At 39.4% G+C, this 19,008-nt stretch overlaps 3 protein-coding genes across 7 annotated transcripts in view; all 3 read right to left on the reverse strand.

Moving 5' to 3' along the window:
* Positions 1-7,851, reverse strand: part of myo5aa (myosin VAa) — a 72,226-nt gene extending 64,375 nt beyond the window's left edge. For 2 of the 5 annotated variants that reach the window (XM_034235535.1, XM_034235538.1), the window contains exon 1: positions 7,395-7,851. In XM_034235535.1, the coding sequence (XP_034091426.1) occupies positions 7,395-7,502 (108 nt within the window). In that variant the 5' untranslated portion in view covers positions 7,503-7,851. Of the gene's footprint in view, positions 1-2,825; positions 2,952-7,394 lie in introns of those variants that run through there. The other 3 variants (XM_034235534.1, XM_034235536.1, XM_034235537.1) reach the window with 3 other exon arrangements.
* Positions 7,852-11,432: 3,581 nt separating this feature from the next.
* LOC117558965 (cAMP-regulated phosphoprotein 19-A-like) lies at positions 11,433-15,329 on the reverse strand. Its single transcript, XM_034235528.1, has 3 exons — positions 15,157-15,329; positions 13,612-13,734; positions 11,433-12,981 (listed from the first exon to the last, which is right to left on the reverse strand). Exons 1-3 carry the CDS (start codon positions 15,211-15,213, stop codon positions 12,811-12,813), a joined length of 351 nt encoding a protein of 116 aa, XP_034091419.1. The 5' UTR covers positions 15,214-15,329; the 3' UTR covers positions 11,433-12,810.
* A 1,611-nt stretch (positions 15,330-16,940) lies between these two features.
* fam214a (family with sequence similarity 214 member A) overlaps positions 16,941-19,008 on the reverse strand; it is a 41,195-nt gene continuing 39,127 nt past the window's right edge. Inside the window, 1 exon segment of the mRNA XM_034235542.1 lies at positions 16,941-18,111. Within this exon segment, the coding sequence (XP_034091433.1) occupies positions 17,958-18,111 (154 nt within the window). The 3' untranslated portion in view covers positions 16,941-17,957.

The following is a 19,008-nucleotide window of genomic DNA, read 5'->3' on the forward strand; positions in this document are numbered from 1 at the left end:
TAATCTTATTCCAGTAAACTACACCGAGATCTACTTAGATTTAAATATGGCTACAGATTGCCGTGACAAACACTTTAACTATTACTAATTCTTACCTGAACCAAAGACAGATACATGTATGGATCTGTTCACATTAAGACACTCTATTAAACCAATTTCATTCATATGTGTTTGCCACACACTACAGCCAAATTCAAATAAGGAAAGGTAAGCTCAGCTGTTTCCATTGTTTACTGTAGAGTATTTTGTCAGATGCGGAAAAACTCTTATTTGTTTCAGATAATCTAATCTAATCCTCAACTACTGATTGTTCTGCAACACCACTGCAAGGACATTAGAGGAAGACTGGGATTTGGAGGTCTCAGTATTTGGGACATTGGGATAGCATAGTGTGTGTACTATATATATATATATATATATATATATATATATATATATATATATATATATATATATATATATATATATATATATAAGGGCTGCACGATATTGAAAAAAACTGACATTGCGATTTTTTTCCCCCTGCGATATATATTGCGTTTTTTTAAACTATATTTAACCGGATGGTTAAATTAGGTATTGTCCTCCTGTGCCTCGCTCATTTTTTACCAGTGTTTTGATGGTCTGCAAACTAGCGGGGCCTGCTGTGATCTGATCAAGAATGATTGTGATTGGTGGTTTGCTGTGCATGCAGAGCCTGCATGTCACTCACTCAATTACCCCTGACATGAGAGCCGCGGCTACGGTGACACCATCTCCCGTAAAAGCTCCGTAAAGGTACGTGTTGTGATGTCTGTGTTTGCTTCCCCTGTCGCGAGATCGGATCGCTTAGTGATGATACTATACTTAAATAATCTGTGGAGTCTCAGCTTTTAATCGGATATATTGTATGTGCAGTTTCGATAAGTAATAAGGGTATGTTTATTTTGAATGATGTGCTAAAGTGCGATAGCATTTTTTTTTTTTTAAATGAATAAAACCGCACGTCCCTGCGGTGTGAATATCGCGCATATTGCGGTTATCGCCATGACACGATATATCGTTCAACCCTAATACATATACACATACTAAAAATCAGCCCGGAACTCTCAACCGGCCCACTTTACCGCTAGTAAATTGTAACGGGGGGAGGGGGTGCTAGTGACTTATCCGACCTGCCCACATCGTCCGACCGGCCCACTTACCGGCCCATCGAGATTCGTCCCGATGGCCAGTCCGCCACTGGTGGGTGTTGTAGATGTGTTACCAGGGGGCGGAGCTTCAATGGCAAGTCTTTACAAATCTGCAGAAAGCCAACTCAGATTAACCTTGCTAATACTGAGCTCTGAGCTTTCACTCTTAGTTTGCATCCTGCTGTGATCCCGCCGAACCCTCCTGACGTTTCCTCCTGCTTACACTGCCAGGTCCTAAACAAATGCCTATCAGATCACTTGCATAAAACAATATTTCCTATTTCAACATGGTATATGTGATTGCTGCAAGCTTTTCCATGTAGCTTGAGTTCCATTAAATCAAATGTCACTCCTCAGCTCTGTTGTGAAGAGAAAGTCTCGGTGAAATAATGTTTTTTCTCAAGATGGACACCTCATAGAAGTGAATCAAGTGGACTAGGCCTAGATTGGACCTGATTAAAATGTTCCAACATGGTCTGGCAGAGATAGCTGCAGGGGTATGCGAGCAAAGTGTTTTGCTCACATATTCTCAGTAAAGCCATCATTGAAATCCCAGACTGCAGAGGCCTCGTCACATGATGCCACTCATGTGAGGATCTGCTGCTTTTCTGCTCAGCTGGGCAGACCCAGCATGAAGCCAAGAAACAGAGACCTCAGTGCTGCTGGAGGATTTGTTCAGAAAGAAACTGGGAGAGTTTCATTACACTCGATGATGATGATCCCTAACTCCTTGGCACTACTAGCGTGTCAATGTCCAGCAATGGTCAAAGATCAGGGACGGATCTCGGCATCTAATCCCATTACTTTAGTCTGTTAGAGTAGCGTAGTTCACTTCTGTGTTATGTTAGAGCGGGAGAGTCAGGGCTCAGCTGTGCTTTCATCTTACGTTTAAAGCAGACAGTAGGCGTGGTATGATCAAATAAAAAGATATACAAACAATAAAACTGAATATAAGCCATGCTAACAAGCTAGTTAGAGACAATAGTTTCTTGTTTCTCTAAACATTTCTGTTTGTTGCTGCTATGTATATACAGTGCACAACATGCTAGAGCAAACAGCTGACCTTTGGGGGAAAGATTGATATGGCCCGGTGATCAAAGGGGTACTTGCAAGCTAAAGGCAGCTAATATTCCCGGGTGTAGGACTCCTTCCTGCACCACTTCACAGGAAAACATCATGCTTCTCCAGCTAGTCACCAAGGTGTTGTCCTAAACCCACACATATTGTCCTGCATCTATGAAAGGTGGGACAAACTATATCCAGTGATAACATTTTGATCTTAAATCAAAATTATTAAGTTACCAAAACACAGCTTGATCTAAAACGAAATGAGTCGCTACTCTGTTGCTTTAACTGTTTTTCATTTACATAACTTTGTTTCTGCTGAAGTGTGAGTCCACAATTCAAGACTTTACCGATCTCTTATCAAATAACCACATATAGCTTAAAAAGGGAAATAAGCTTCTCCTAAATAATACCAGACTGTTTAATTTCATTCAAAGTCCATGTTTTTAACATTGTTTCTTGTCTGTCTGTGTGTATATATATATATATATATATATATATATATATATATATATATATATATATACCTAATCAATGAATGGGGGAATTGGATGCCAATTGAAAGCTTGAAAAAAAGCAAAAACTTACTTTTATAAACATACACTCCAACTCCCGGTTCATCTTGTTTCTTTATCAAGTCTGTAGCTCATACTGTGAGTCTGCTGGTTTATCTCCAGCCACACGTGCCTCAAGGCCAGATGCTGATCGAGCGCCGAGCTTCAGAGCTCACTGGTGGATGAAACCTTCCCAGTGTCTGAAGACACAAGCAGCGTTTAACAACGCCCCACAAAGACACTGTTCCAGTGACAGATAATTGGCTATTGCTGCTGCCTATCAGACATCCTTTCTCAATCACATGAGTTGGGAGGCACACAAAACTCTGAGAGCATGAAAACAAGACTTTCCCACAAACCACTGACATGACTCCAAATAAAAAATTATCTGACAGTCAAGTGGTCAAACCTTTAGGCTTGTTCCTATTCGCTGGATTAAAAGTGTCCTTGCTTTAGAGGAACACAAAACCAACTTGTACTCTCTAAACAGCCTGGAAATAACTAGGTTTAGACAGCCATTCATTTACTTAAGGAGGCTGGTTCACAACTGAAAAACGTATTGAGGTAAGATTTGTTAAATCACAATAAATGATTCCTGCACCGTGACAGTGAACGGTCAGAATGATGATTTTAGCTGTAAACATTCAGCCTTGTCTGCCTTTGGAGTGTTAGTCTGTTTTTGGACATGACGGCAATGACTACATGCCAGAGCATATACAACATGACTGCGCAATTACTTTAACCAGGTTACCTCAGTAATCTAATGCACATGCTCCCAAATAGAGCTGGGAAAACTAAAATGAACCGCAGTCAAAGATAATGTCAAATGTTGAAGCCTGATGCAGTTGAAGTAACACAAGTAACCATAACACGCCAATCTTGATTATTATGTTATAATAAGTAGGGCTGTAAAATATGGCTTGTTTTCCATTCCTAGCTCCTATGAAGGTCTGCCATCATATGTTATGACACCTTGACCCGGAAAATATAAAGGGAATACTGAATGGAGCCATCACAGAAAACCACTCTGCACTGCATGACCTGAAACAGGCACGCATGCTGCTTTTTGGAAACAGCCCAACAAATGATGTACAGTAACAGCAGGTGTTTACTTTTCATCAGCTGCTCATCACAACACTGAGTGTGTCCAAATGCTTAAACCGCTGTTCATAACCCACATGATTCAGTCCTGATTTTCTCCCATCGCTGTGCTAAAAGCCAGTTCTTTGAAGTTAGGATCCAGCCAGTCTGACTACAACCTAGCACCAACACTACGATGCGATGTTCATGTGATTCAGTCGGGCATACTTCTTTTTCTGCAAGCACTTCAAGTGTGGGGCCTGATTGAAGGCACATGTGTACCAGTAGCGTGTGTGTGTTCATTAGTTAAAGAGGAGAAAACTCTATGCAGTTTGTTATATTGTGAAACATCAGAGGTGTGCAGACTGAAGTGTAATTGAAAGCATTACACACTGCGTTGAATATACAGCCAGCGTATAAAGACCCCCGCTCTTAGAAAAACTGTACATTGTATGTTCTCCTGATCAGTAAACCAAAAATATTAATGTAATGCATTAAAAGGAATATGTTTGAGTTTAAACATGGCTAACTTGGACATTTAAATACAAAACATCAAACGATTAATTTAGGAAATAATCTGCAGATTATTCGCTAGTGAAAACAATCCTAAATTGCAGCATATTGTATTAATAGATGTGTTAAGTAGTATACTTAACCAGCTTTCTGGCTTTCCTTTTGATGTAACAGATCCAAAGAGCTCCTTATCTACAAAGTAAACAGCTTTTTGTTATGATTCAACAAAACTAAAACAATGATTCTTAACATGGTAAGCATAGTTTATTAGCTAAAGTCAATCATACGGACAATTTTAGGCCTGAAACGGCAATCAGAGGAAACACATCATACGACTCAGTAGTACAAGGTAAGTGTGTTGTGAAAAAGGAAATCTGCAGAGTGAAAAACATTCATAACATAATATCATTTTAGGTTCATGAATCTATACTAAGTCTAGTATTTCTAAAAATAAAAATAAATGCACTTGGGGTAGACTCCTTTAAATGCATGATGTATCTTTTTTGAAACGCTGTAGGTTGTGCATTTAAAAGCCTTTCCATCTCTGAGTCATCTAATGGAGCCTCGTCTCACTTCCATCCCTACCTGGAGGTACACAGCACAGTTTCATTCACACAACTAAAGCAGTTTCTTGTTTACTTTATTTGGCTCACACAGACCATACAAATAGTCAATTCTGACTTCTTATAGCAGATTAATGTTTACAACTGTATCGTCGTCCTTCTCTAACCTTCAAATCTGCCTTCACCTCCGACTAACCTCTCTTTATACCGGCAGTCAGGTCAGAGAGAAGCCAAACGTAGATTAGAGCAGAATCTGATGCTGTGTATGCATTTGTGTGTGTGTGTGTGTGGATGTGTGTGTTTGTGCATGTTAACCAAGCAGCTCAGTCCCACTCAATAAGCTTCTATAAGTCTGACTCATGCGCACAAAGGGCAGAGTGTTTCCCACCCCTGTCTTGGAAAAGTAAATCACAGAGAGGGGTCTGACATCAGAGGCTGCCTCCTGAAACAGACCGGACCATTCACAGCAAGAAATCATTTTGTGTTCCCCAGCCACATCGACACAGCATCCAAAGGTTTCCTTCTCTGTTGCAATTTAAACTATTTACACCCAACATGTTTTTGTATGGAATTAAACAGCCAGATTGGACGGCTTCAGGCCAAATCCTGCTGGCAGAGGACGCTAATTGAGCAGCCTCTGCCAACACTGTTGATGGCTGGTTTCAATTTCTTACCAAGGTGCTGTTTAAAACAGACCCAGGACATAGTAACATCATTTCTGCTGAAAAGAGTAAAGCCAGGCAGCAACCTTTGTTTGTCGTGAATGTATAATGCAATATGAGCTCCTTTTGCATGCATTGTATTATCGGGATTGTGGGAAACAGTATTTCGATCTCTCCGTCTGTACACACAAACTGGAAGATGGACATTAAAGTTGACTTTGATGTCAGACCAGCATGTTTTATGTATTTTTCAATAACTGCCCTGTGACTTCCCAGCATCCCGTACATAAAGATAAAGTTATTTTACCTTGTTAACTGCACCAAAACATTTAGCAAGAAACAAAAAAATGGTTTGGTCTGTAACAAGTTAATGTCAACAAAAACAATGTTTAATTTACTTACTCAGATGATTAAGAAAATTGGCAAATATTCATATTACGAAGCTGGAACCGAATGAAATCAGGGATTGTGTGTTTAGCTTAGATGTGTTGTTGTCGGACAATTTGCTGTGGACTAATAAATAGAGTAGATCTATTATAGCAATTTCAGGACTTTATATGCCACAATGATGCCTTCTTGTTTGCCTCGTTTTATCAGGATCAGCCACAGAAGAGCAGGCAGAGTCCGGTTGCTGACCCCGGGTTAAGATCTATGTCAATATGTTATCTCTGACCATTTGTCTAAGCTTGTCATAACAACAGAGGAGGGAAAACACTTAATAAACGTGAGAGATCCAACCAAAAGTAGAGGGGTTTAAATGACAAATAGCCTACAATGTGGTTGGTTTAAAAATACATTCCAATAGCAACAGTCATCAACACAAACACACAGTCACGTATCTTCACCACCACAACCTTATTCAAGCTGAAAAACACCCGCTGTCAAAGTAGGGGGGATGGGTGACTCATCTCTTTCTCTCACCAACATGCACTCTTTCCTGTAATGGTTTTTACATGTGCACTACAGCAGCAGCACTTGTGACCTTGTGAGTCCTCCTCAGCAGCAGTGTCCTATTCTCTTCACTGAGCATCTGTAAAGCTACAGTCAGGCTGCAGGGCCTCTGCTAGTCTAACATGCAGGATGCTAAAGGATGCTAAAGGATGCTAAAAGGATGCTAAAAGGATGCTAAAGGATGCTAAAGGATGCTAAAAGGATGCGGCGCAGCATCTCAGCGGTACCCAGCCTGCAGGACCCAGCAAACACACCCTGGAAAAGCTGGTCATACCCCTAAAATATTACACTATGTGTTTGGAAACACAAACACTAAGCTATTAGAATGCATATGGCTTAAATAGAGGCCAATGTTATGGTTTAAAACCGTAGAAACCAGAGCCTCCATGATGGCAGGCACCGCCTTTGCATCATCCCAGCCCCTCCAACCTCCAGTGGGGGATGTACGATATAAAGAACCGGGAGACGGGGATATCTTATTAAGGTGACAAATGACAACATGTTTTAAGATAAAAGATACATTGAACAAATTGACACCTATGGGTACATAAACACAGCATCTGTTGTCACGTCAGCTGCACCCATTTCACCGCTGAACTGCCATGTTAAAACCAGCACCAAACACCTTGAGCTAACTGCATGTCACATGTTTTATATGGTTTCAACATCATTTTCATTCATTTAAAATCACCAACCGAACCCAAAAAAAGACACATTTGTTTTGTAGCGAAATTGAAACCGTCAGCATGTTTTTACTCGAGCTGGACAGCTACACTTGCGGCTATGATATTAATTTACAGCCCAGATATTTACATTTAAATCCACTGGTTTTACCTTTGTGTACAGCTCCTCCGACGCTGCCATGGCGGTCAATCCTCCAATCTGGGCTAACACTCCGGCGGCGGGGGTCCGAACTGCATGGGACTCGGTGTGTGTTTTCATGAAGCAATACAAATCCTTTGTTGCTGCAGCAGAGGCTCAGGCAAGGGAAGATGTGTGTGTTATCACCATGATAACCTGCAAAGCTTCAGGGCTGCTGAGGTTTCGGTGTCTCACTTTGCATTCTGGGTACGATCAGGATGAAATTATTCAGCCAAATGAAGCTCAGCTCAAATTCTGTCAGGAAGACTGGGTATACGTCAGTCCGCAGCTGCATAATCAGCTCATCGCGGGCGTTGTTTTGAACCTATTACATTCACCTCATTCTCCAGCAGCCAATCACTGTGCTGCAGCCAAACTTTAAAATGGTTCTCCTCTCTCCTGCAGTCAGCTGTGATTTCAGGTTGTCATGCTGCCGCCCGCCTCCTCCCCATCCACCTCCTTTCATCATATCCAGTGCCAGGAGAGTTAATCCAAAGACCTCGTCACTATGGGCAAATGAAGCTTTGAATGAAGCATCGAACCACTTGGACAATTGTGTCGGAAATAGGTTCATTTCTCGAAGCTTCAGTTACAGCGACCTCTCCTGGCGAAATGCAAGGCTGCAGTGGGTTTAACATATCTTTGCCTTGAAAAAATATTCGATACACACACACACACACACACACACACACACACACACACACACACACACACACACGAATACTGAATATCATGTTCTTTGCAATTAAAGATTGATTATTGGGTTATTGAAAAGAGAGTGCTGGAAAATGTGAAATTGGTTGGGTGTGCTTGTGTAATTATGGCAGGGGGTGATTATGTGGGATGGGGAACACTCAAAGATCTTTATTGAGGTAATTATTCTTTTTATTTTGTATTTCTCTAAAGGCATTTTTTTGGGCCAGGGAGGGCCTTTTATCAGTTATAGTATTAAAGTTGAAAAGCGGGCAATGATTAAAAGTTCATCTATAGCAGGATTTGACAGTTGCATGGACGTTGCCGCATGCGGTCCGCCGGCTCAATCCACAGGGCTATCTATTCTTTAAACTGTTCAACTTTTTTTTAATACTCATAATTGTCTTTTTGTTCACAACTTCTCCACATTTTGAAGTGTTTCCCGAGCCAGAACGACCTATATTTCTTCCTGGCTTGCTCTATAATGATCCAATACAAATGCAATACCAACAACAAAGCAAACTACTACAACAACCCACACATTGCGCATTGTTTAAAGCGGTTATAAAGTGTTGAAGCGCTCAAATTCGAAACTGTTTCAACCTGTCACCTGTCAGAATCGAGACGAGGCAATGCCATCACCTGATTGGACGGCGAACCAGTGAGTTGATTCATTCAGGAAATGAAGCAGTTGCTGCTTCGGACGTCATATGTCACGTGATTTGAAGCAAGCTTCGAAGCACTGCTTCTATGGAATAGGAAGTCCAGGGTTTGAAACACGTATCGAAGCTTCAGTGTCAAACTGCCATCACTACTCATCACACCTCCTCTTCATCCCATCTCCTCATCAAATCCAGATCTTCAGCATCATCACCAGTGTCTAGACCCCGGGGTGTTCCCTATACTCACGGCTGCATCCCCCCTTTAGATATACGATTTCAGGATCGGGGTCTAATCGCCAAAGACTTAACATTTATCATAGACATGAGTCAATAAATGTTCTTTAAACAAAATGAAGTCTCTGTCCTGATTGAAATGGAGAGGGCTGCGGCCACGTGGAGAACTGCGCTCCCCGATGGACGCACGAGGGAAATACACCAACAAAAAACAACATGTTTTAAAATAAAAAAATATGGAAGAGAAATTAGAAGAAATTGATTTCCTACTTTCATCTCTTTGGCCCTAAAAGTCTTGCAACATTGTATATAGGATATATGGATGCAATATAAGAGATGAATAGATTAGTAACAATAAACGGTACAATACCTAACTACTATAAGATTCTCAAAAAGTTCACAAATTGGGATCAATAAAGTATCTATCTATCATAAATGGAAAGGGCTTGAATTAGTGCATATTTTAATTTTATTTTTGTAATATAAATAATACATTTGTGTGAGTTTAATATATGTCAATTATGATTGAAGCAAAATGGCTTCCATATAAATCACATAATTTAACCATGAATATCCTTTGCTGTCCTTCATGGCTGCAAACTCCACGTTCTCTGAAATAAATAGATTCAAGATTCTAGGCTTGTCATGTGCACAGTTGCTACAGTGTAGTTATGGCATGAAAAACTGAAGTCCCAGGCTCTTCCAACAATGCAACATGAATATAATATATATAAAACAGATACAAGTTACAACCAATAATGCATTGCAATAAATAACAGAATGGAAATAAAATAGTGCAAGAGAATGTTGTAATATGTGCAAGTAAATACAAACAAAATAGAAACAGTGCAAGGAGAGTCTCTATACACGTAAATTGAATATGATATATAGATAAATACATTGCAAGATGCAAACAGATGAATGTTTATAGGCACTTTACAGGCCTCAGGTGTTAATAGTCTTACGGCCTGTGGGATGAAACTGTCCCTGAGTCTGGTGGTTTTAGTCCGGATGCTGCGGCAGCAGACTGAACAGTTTGTGGCTGGGGTGATGGGAGTCTTTTATAATCCTGAGGGCTTTCTTCCTGAGCCGCTGGGAGTAGAGGTCCTCCATGGATGGCAGCTCCGTCCTGGTGATGTTCTGTGCAGTTTTCACCACCCTCTACTTACGATTGAGGGCGGTGCAGCTGCCATACCAGGCCGTGATGCAGCCAGTCAACAAATAAATAACTATATTTCCATCTGCCTCGACATCTATCTACCTAAGTCAAATAAAGTTTGAATACAATATGGTGTATATACAATCTGAAGAGACAGGGACCTCATAGAAGATGGAAAATAAAACAGGTGGAAAGAAATGAAATACATTCAGTTTAATATGATATATAAAACACTGAGAAAAGCAGGAAGTCTTCATTCTGTAGATGCAGTCGCAATGCATCATTTGATTTGTTCCATCTCCAGCCATTTTTTTTAAATTCAGGCATTGTATGATCAAGGTTCAGGTTTCAACCATCTATTATGCATCTATAGGACACACATAATTGTAGCCCTCAAGAGTGTTTGTAACCACACTTTCAGAAATTGAACCAAGGACAACCACATTTGATTCTTTGGAAAAAATATCTTGGTGGAAACTTCTGAACCGATCTCTATGGTTTAAGTTTTATTAAGAATGTAGTTATATCCTATAAACATGAATGTTTTTGTCAATTTGTTGTGTTAATCAATATGAGTACAGTATACACTGGGATAGCTGTATATAAGGAAGTTGTCTACTTAATGTATGTCTTTCCATGATACGTTCTGTTAAAATAGAAGGAAAAAAAAGTTATTTCTTGTTGCAAGGTAAACAACTGAAGGGGTATGACTTCAGTATAATGCAAACACAATGTGCTTGCAAAAAAAGGCTCATAATGTTAATGTTCTGTTAATACTGGCAATAGATGATTCAACAGTAATTTGGGATCTTTTTGTTTGTGCCATTATTGGGGTTTAGTTATAGACGGAACACATGAAATACTCCCTGTCTTGAGTCGTCACTGACTGTGGTGCTGCATTGCGTGTGGCTGGAGTTCAGATGATTTTTGTGCACCCTTCTGTTTACAAATACTACAGATGGCTTCAAAACTGGTCAGTGCTACATCGTGGAATTAAAATGTAACATGTTTGCAGTGATTTCATGTATCAACTGTAACGTACAATTGGTACTTAAGTGTATCTGAATACATGTGAAGAACAGAAGGCTAACAGGTACTGCTTTCCTTATCCAAATGAATTTTGGTAAGCCCATAATTGTATACAAATGTATTTAAAAACCTTTTTGTGTTCAAATACACATTGGTTAGACAACTTAAAGCACCTTTAACTACAATATATACTACTTAACATAAAAAAGGAAACACAAAACACACACCCAGCAATTAAACATTTGTGCAAAACTATTTTATTTACAAAACGGCACAAAGTGACAGCAGGGCAGCCATACACATGCACAGCTCAGACGGATGTTGTGCTAGCTTTGATTTACCTCATCACAGGTACATTTCATCCAGTCAGAAAGGACCCTGGAAAAGCACTGAACAGGTCCAGGGACATTTTCTATGATAATACTCATTCGACTTATATAGAAGTTATTTGTTTCCAAGTCTGAAGACTTTGAATAACAATATTTGTTCCCAATGCCAAGAGCTGCTCCCAGTACCATTCTTTAAGGTAGATTTAGCTCGCACAGCAAACAGGACCCAAAGACTGGTCTCTACTGACCGAAATGTAACTTTTAGGTCCCATAAACTAGTCTTCTAGCATGGTAGTTTCACAAGTAGGACAAGTTGTAAACAGAAACGTTGACACTGTCATAATCTGAGGCTAAAATGGATGGCACATCACAAACCCCGTGCACATTTTCACCATCGCAGCTCAAACTGAAGCAGTGTCTCCTCTACAAAGTTTCAAGATGTCTTTACTGCATCATTCACATGCCACCCGGTGCTTGTATGCTGCACCTGAGCTTTTCTTGTCCGAGTTCAGTGCACCTTAATGAATACAAAATGGAGGTCAGTGAGTTTCGCCTTTGGGAGCCCTGCGTCACACATGCAGTTCCATATAACACTCTGGCCTTCACCTATATTCGTCCCACAGAGGGGAAATGAACATTCCTCCCATGGTTTACAATCAATGTGTTCACAAAACTGAGCTTGGCCTCAAGATTACTATTTTTCAGTAAATCACAAGCCGATTGAAGGCATAATTTAGAATAAGGACAATACAGTGAATAATACAAATCGGATGTAAAATGTTTTTAACGGCCGACATCTTCCTCTGTGCCAAACAAAAGGAAATATATATATATGTATATACACATACTTCCAAACGGAGGGATCCTGACCACCATGCTAAAGCCCTCAAACCAAAAAGGACACAACTTCCTCGACCCTCTCTTCAGCCAGTAAGCAGCGTGGTATCATCATCAGAGGTGTCACACTCCACGTTTCACACTCACATTTAGATGTCCAGTTTTGCAGTGTTTCTTACGTTGAAGTAGAGAGGGAATAAAAAGCAACATGGAAAAGTAAGAAGACAATGATAGCCAGTTTAGAGGGTAAGCAAGGGGAAAACAACAAGGATAGGAGGCAGATTCAGATGGGAAGGATATCAAAATAAACAGGATTTCAGCTAGCCAGTTCTGTTGGGTGGGCAGGGGGCAGGGACAGGTACTGTGGGGGGTGGGAAAGGTCAATGTTACAGCTCTGAGACTGGAGTGGAGAGGGTTAGGGGGGGGCTGCAGGGGCTGTGTGGGCATCAGCCTGCCAGTTTACTGGCCACAAGAGAGGGTTTCCTCTGGGCCAGGTCCTGGGGGGTGGGGATGTGGTCGCCTGTGATCTCCGTCTTCTCTGGAGCCGCTGTCGGCAACTGCTTGTTCTTGATCTTGGCTTTAGCCATGTTGTAGTCGCCAGAGTCAAAGTACTTTTGCTGTAGAGACATAAGAATACAAATGTTACAGTTTGATCCGAGAAAGAGGAAGACAATAATCTTTGTGTATATATATATATATATACATATATATATAAAAATGTAATCCTCAGTACGCAACATTTAACAGGTTGGGTGATTTTTATTGGCGGTAAAGAAAGCAAATGCCAAATTGCATCTACCTGTCGAGCTCAACAAGGATTACGGTTAGCAAGCTAGTAAAGGCCAACACCAGATGTGTTCTTGTTTTATACAGAGCTCTGTTTGCTCGGTTTTCACCTCGTTATATTTGCATTATGTTTTTGTGCTGTGTCTGCCATTTAAGAAGATTTAGTTTTATTTGTGTGCTCAAAATCTGGCAGATTAGATTAGAATGTTAGATTATACAGGTCCTCAGATATCATACATGAGATATATACAATTTCTCAAATGTTATATTATTGATGCAAATAGTATCCTCTGGAACACGCTAGAAAGGGAACCTTGAGTTCATAACAATTTGTCCAACAGCAGCATACATGTAGGTATGAGAAAACTGGCAACTAAGAAATGAATGACAGTATGCTTAGAGACTGTGCCTACAGTAACTGAACTTTGTATGTTTGCAGTGAAACACAAGGGATAACTCACCCCCTTCTGGAGGCGTTTACGAAGCAAGTCCGAGCCCCCGGGTTTATTTCCTAAATTTGGGTATCTGGACTTCAGTTTAGCCTCCTCTGACTTTTCAGGACTGATCACCTTGTCTTGGACATCCTGGAAACAAGCAGAAGCAATATGCATTACATTATGAGCTTTGCTATAAATAAAAAAACACACATGCAGTACAACAAGAGAGTACATTCATCAAGTACCTCCAGGCTCCCACTGAACATGTGTCAGCTGATAGTACATGCTGCAGTACAGACATAATCTCACCCTCCATGTTAGGACCTTTGAATACTAACGTATAAACATTCACTTCTACATATCGGGATAAAACCTATGCACTTTTAAAAAAAAGTATAATACAGGCATGTGTATTCTCGCCAGCAGTATTACAAAGTAGCACTGGTGGAATGTAACTAAGTACAATGACTCAATTATTGTATTTAAGAAAAAAGTGGAGGTAGTTCGTACTTTCCTTAAGTATTTTTGCATTATGCTACTTACACTTTTACCCCACTACATTTTGTAGGCAAATATTGCACATTTTATTTCACTTAATTTACCTGACAGCTATAATTACTTTGCTGATTTTGGTTATTATAGTAAAATATAAATCAACTAGCACATTATCATTTATTATAATTAAATGTTAAGCTGCTCAGTAAATAGTAAATAGAGTATATGAAATTAACCCCACCTTTAACTAAGTAATTAAATTAAGCATCTTTAGATTTGAGTAAATAATTTGGTACTTAAAGTATATTGTAATGAAAACACTTTTTTACTTAAGGACAATTTTGAAAGCAGGACTTTTACTACAAAGATGTGTGTTACACTGTAATAATACTACTTTAGCTTAAGTAACTAATCTGAATACTTCTTCCACCTCTGGTTACTGTAACTAGGCTTTATCTGTTTGCATTTCACATATATATTTGTTACCACAATAACCAGTATTTTATTCCGCAATTATACAGTATTTCATTGTGTTTTTAGCTCATCTTATAGTTTACTTTTTACCTTCACATTGGCCACTTTCATCATTTTATTGCACTAACTTTTACGGTTTCATTGTTTATGCCTTATATATATTTGCATTGTTGAAGGAGCCAGGGACTTAAAAGTGTCATTGCCATGACTACACTGTAGCTACTGTGCGTTATGACAATAAAACCCTAGAATATTGAAGACACTGGGTTTGGCTAGGCTAACGTTAGCATCTGAGCTACCAATTGTCCCAGTGTGAATGTCATGACAGTTAGCTTGACAAATAGCCAGCTGCTAGCATTAGCTAACGGTACCACTGACATTCACACTAACCATCCGAAACACTTGATATATCAGCAGTCGAAACTACAGGGTAACTAACCGGTATTTGAATGTTGTTTTGAGATTCGACAAATACAATCAACTAGTCTACACAGGGATTAGTAGCTCACGTTGAAATGTCAACAATAACGAGCGCGCAGGCAAAAAAAACTAAAGCTGCAACAAAGTCAGCTGTGCTACTGCTAAAAGGCTAACAATGACCTTTTCTTCCATCGATGTCTCTTCGGCTCTCTGTGTTTCTTCGTTATCCCCCGACATGTCTGTGTTATCGTGATCTCAGACACACACACTAGTTGAACAAGTGATCCACAAATCCTCTGCTCTGACTTTCCATACGAGTCCTGCCTCTGCCCTGCCAAGCGCGCACTCCCTACATCACACATGCGGAGACACCATGCGCGCCCACGTTCGGGCAATCCCGGCTCGCACGCCACAGTGCTGGGATCGGATTTACATTGCATAACACACACCGTCAGCTGTTTGACCCATGTGCTGCAACCTTTATACAGTCTATGGCTGCAACGCAAATCCAGATGTCAGTCTAATAATCCTCAGATTTGTAAATGAATGCTGCACACACAGTTTTGTATGGCATGTGCTTCACTGTAGTGAGTATTCTTTAAGCAACTTTTTAATTTTTAATTGTGTTTTATGATAAGATAAAAAAAATGTAATACACAGCCCAATATGTTACACCAGACTGTGGATTTTTTATCGCTTAATTGTTTTAGTTTTGGTAAAACCGTTTTTTCACATTACATATATCTTTAGCTAGTTAGCTTATTATTTTAATTTTAATATGTTATCTTTATTATAATTTGTATTCATTAATGAATTATTATTATTATTTCTTATTACTTTCTTATTTTTATTCTGTGTTCCATTTAAAAATAAAAAAAGGTACAAATTCACTCAAAATCACAGTAACACCTATAGTTGATCAATTTATGAACACATTGGTGGTTCAGAGGTCTATACATTGGTTGGTCATGCAGGTGCTCGAGGTTCAACACCCAGGGGAGGGACATATTTTGTCTTCTGCTATGCTGATGTTAAATCTGGAGAAATTGTCCCCACCACTTTTTCGAACAAAGTGACGCCCATGTATATGATACACTTCCAGGTCAACAAAAGACCCTCAGTTTGAGGCTGATCAGGTGCATTTAAGTGCCAGAGCTTACTATAATAAATGACCACTACCTACTGTAATATGCAGCTTTGCCTACAGCTCACTTAGTAGTCAGCTGTTTCAGATTGCTCTCTGTGGTCTTATGAGTGCCTGAAGACATTTTGACCGCCCCTCCCCGAATAAAGACTGAGGATATTAATTGCTCTGCATATGAATACAAATACTTTTGGGAATGCAGCTTTATCCTATAGGAGTGTTTTCTCCTCACATGTAGGTGTAATATCTTGGACAAACATGGCATTTATTATTTGAATCCTATGATTTGTCAACTATGTAAACTTAAAGGAAGGGGCTTTTTTGTAAAATAAAAAAGCTTTGACCAAGGATCTACCCGTCTAGAGATAAGTGGTGGATGGGTTGCTTCAGTGTTTGTCCACCTATTGTGTTAATTTGAAATGCTGTTATTGAAAATCCCCTTTAGACAAACAAGTCCGTTTCTGTTTCTTGCTTTAGTTTAAATGTAGTTTCTTTAAGATTTATAATGAAATGTACAAATCTAAAGGTGGCAGAAAATCTAATTGATGAAATCCCCTTTGAACAAATTGCTGTGTAAAAATAACTTTTTTTGAAATACTACAAAAATGTTAAGTTCCAAGTTATTCGTTGTCATATATGCAAATAGTATTTAATACCAAAAACACACAGCTGTGCCCCAGCTCTTATTATATTCATGATGTACCATATATGACCATATGTGAGCATCTACAATGATGTGTGTTTTCCTCTTTTCATCGTCAGTGTGTGGAGATGTAGAAATGGCAGGCACACACATTGAGGGGAAACAACAAGAGACAGCTTTCAAGATATATAGATGTATATTTTTCAGATTTGAATATTAATGTCAAAAATACATACTATGATAAACAGTTTCCACTACATCATCTTAGCATGACAGACGTCACAAGTAGTAACTGAAATATTAATTTAAATATTAAATAAAAAGATGGTAAGTAAACTGAGAGTGAATGTGTAAACACTAAACTAAGGTTACTCTTTCTATTGCAACACTTCCAACAAAGTGGTTCTGTAACAGTACAAAAGTATTAGAATATGACTATTTTCTGTTTTTACTTCCAGTTATAATGAGGGAAACAAAAATCCACAGTGCACATTTGATGTTCAGCTGTGATGCTTTCAGTTGAATCTTGATGATTGCTTGTTCAACATATTCACTGGTCCATGGCGTTTTTCTTTTTTAGACGAGGGGAAGGCGTTGCACCACCACCACCTACTCCTCCATATTTACTCCCTCTGCTCAGGAATCACATGGTCGAAGCAGAGTTCACTTTCAGTTCAATAAGGATACAAAACTAAATATTAAAGGGCCTTGTATTGCATTTGGAACAAATTAATTAAGATTGAGCACTTATTCATCATGTCAGGTCCAATTAACATTTTGATTTGAGTAAACAGAGTGAAATAACTTAAGTGTCTTCTGTAGACGATCAGTGGTCTCTACTCTCCTGCCAGACGCTGGAGGGGATACACACAACAGCTGGGACAAACATGACCTATCTTATCTGGCAAGGCCTTCTTAAACAGGAAAACAGGATCTGAAACACACTCTATAACCGTATCCTTTGATCGAATGTTTCAACAATGTCTGACGAGTTTCTCAGCTTCTTAGCTCCTCCCCCCTTGTCAGTTCTGGGTGACAGAAGGGAGGTAACTTGAGATTTAGGGCACATGCCAGGCGAGTCTTGTTGAATGCAGTCCTGAAATTGCTTCTCGCTTAGAGCGTTTTGTCTAGCCATGGGCTGCGGAAGAGTCTATCGCTGGCATCGAGGTGTGATTGAAACATTTGGTGGTCGCCTCAGCAGCGGGGGGAGAACGGTGGGTCCATCGGGGACTCTGTGGAGGACTGCAGCTCGTAGGCCGCTCCACTGTCCACCTCCATGGACTTCCTGGAAAACAGCAGACGGATGTCCCTATGGAGGTAGATCTTCCCAGACTTCGAACTGTGGAACCTGGTCGGGATTAGAGAGGAAAGACGGAGAGGATGATGAGGAAGGAAACATTATCGCTAATCATTATGTCTCAGTTATAGTATGAGCTACAGAGGAAATGACAACTAAGGCTGTATAATTAATCAAATTTGTTCTTGAAAATAGCAATATGGACAATATCCTCACGGAGAGATACCGCAGGTCTTTCTTTGCTGCAGCGGTCAGACTATACAACCAGCACAGCCCCTAGTTGACCCCCCCCCCCACACACACACAACATAGACTATATCACTCCTTGCTGCTAAATACCAACAAACTATGTGCAATATGTGCTATATATAAATGCCATTAATAACTGTAATATATACCTGGCTGCTAAATCCTAAGAACTGTTACAGGATGTGTATTTTTTTAAATGATGTAACTTTTAATTTTTTTTAATTATATTTTTTACTTAGTATTTTTTTTTAATGCATGTCACATATTTAACATATGTAACATTAAGCTGTCTGTGGCTCTTTTTCCTGCTGTAACTACGCACATTTCCCCTCCGTGGGACTAATAAAGGGATTCTGATATCCGAATTGCAAAAAGCACAATATCTGGTAAAGGCAAAACATCAGAATCGGGTTTATTGCCAAGTAGGGTTACACATATGAGGCATTTGCTCAATTGTAAATGCTGCGTACGTAAACACAGTAGGAATATTAATAAGTTGGAGTAAAAGGAGCTAATGTACAGTAATAATGTAAAAAGGAACAAGAATAGTTCTATTGTAAAAACTATTAAAAAACAGAAAATTAAGAGAAATATTTACACAAAATATTGTTACTAAGTACAGTAAAAATATGACTAAATACTAGAATTTAAATTGAAGAGCTGTGCAGATTTAATGAAAACATACGGGAAAAGATCATC

The sequence above is a fragment of the Gymnodraco acuticeps genome, unplaced genomic scaffold, assembly GCF_902827175.1.
Source record: "Gymnodraco acuticeps unplaced genomic scaffold, fGymAcu1.1, whole genome shotgun sequence".
In the NCBI taxonomy this organism is placed as follows: Eukaryota; Metazoa; Chordata; class Actinopteri; order Perciformes; family Bathydraconidae; genus Gymnodraco; species Gymnodraco acuticeps.

Excerpts from the sequence above, each read along its gene's own strand:
- LOC117558965 (XM_034235528.1), bottom strand. The coding sequence starts at position 15,213 with ATGTCGGGGGATAACGAAGAAACACAGAGAGCCGAAGAGACATCGATG. Across the intron at positions 13,735-15,156 it reads AGACATCGATGGAAGAAAAG|GATGTCCAAGACAAGGTGAT; the intron begins GTCATTGTTAGC and ends GCTTGTTTCCAG. Across the intron at positions 12,982-13,611 it reads GTAAACGCCTCCAGAAGGGG|CAAAAGTACTTTGACTCTGG; the intron begins GTGAGTTATCCC and ends ATGTCTCTACAG.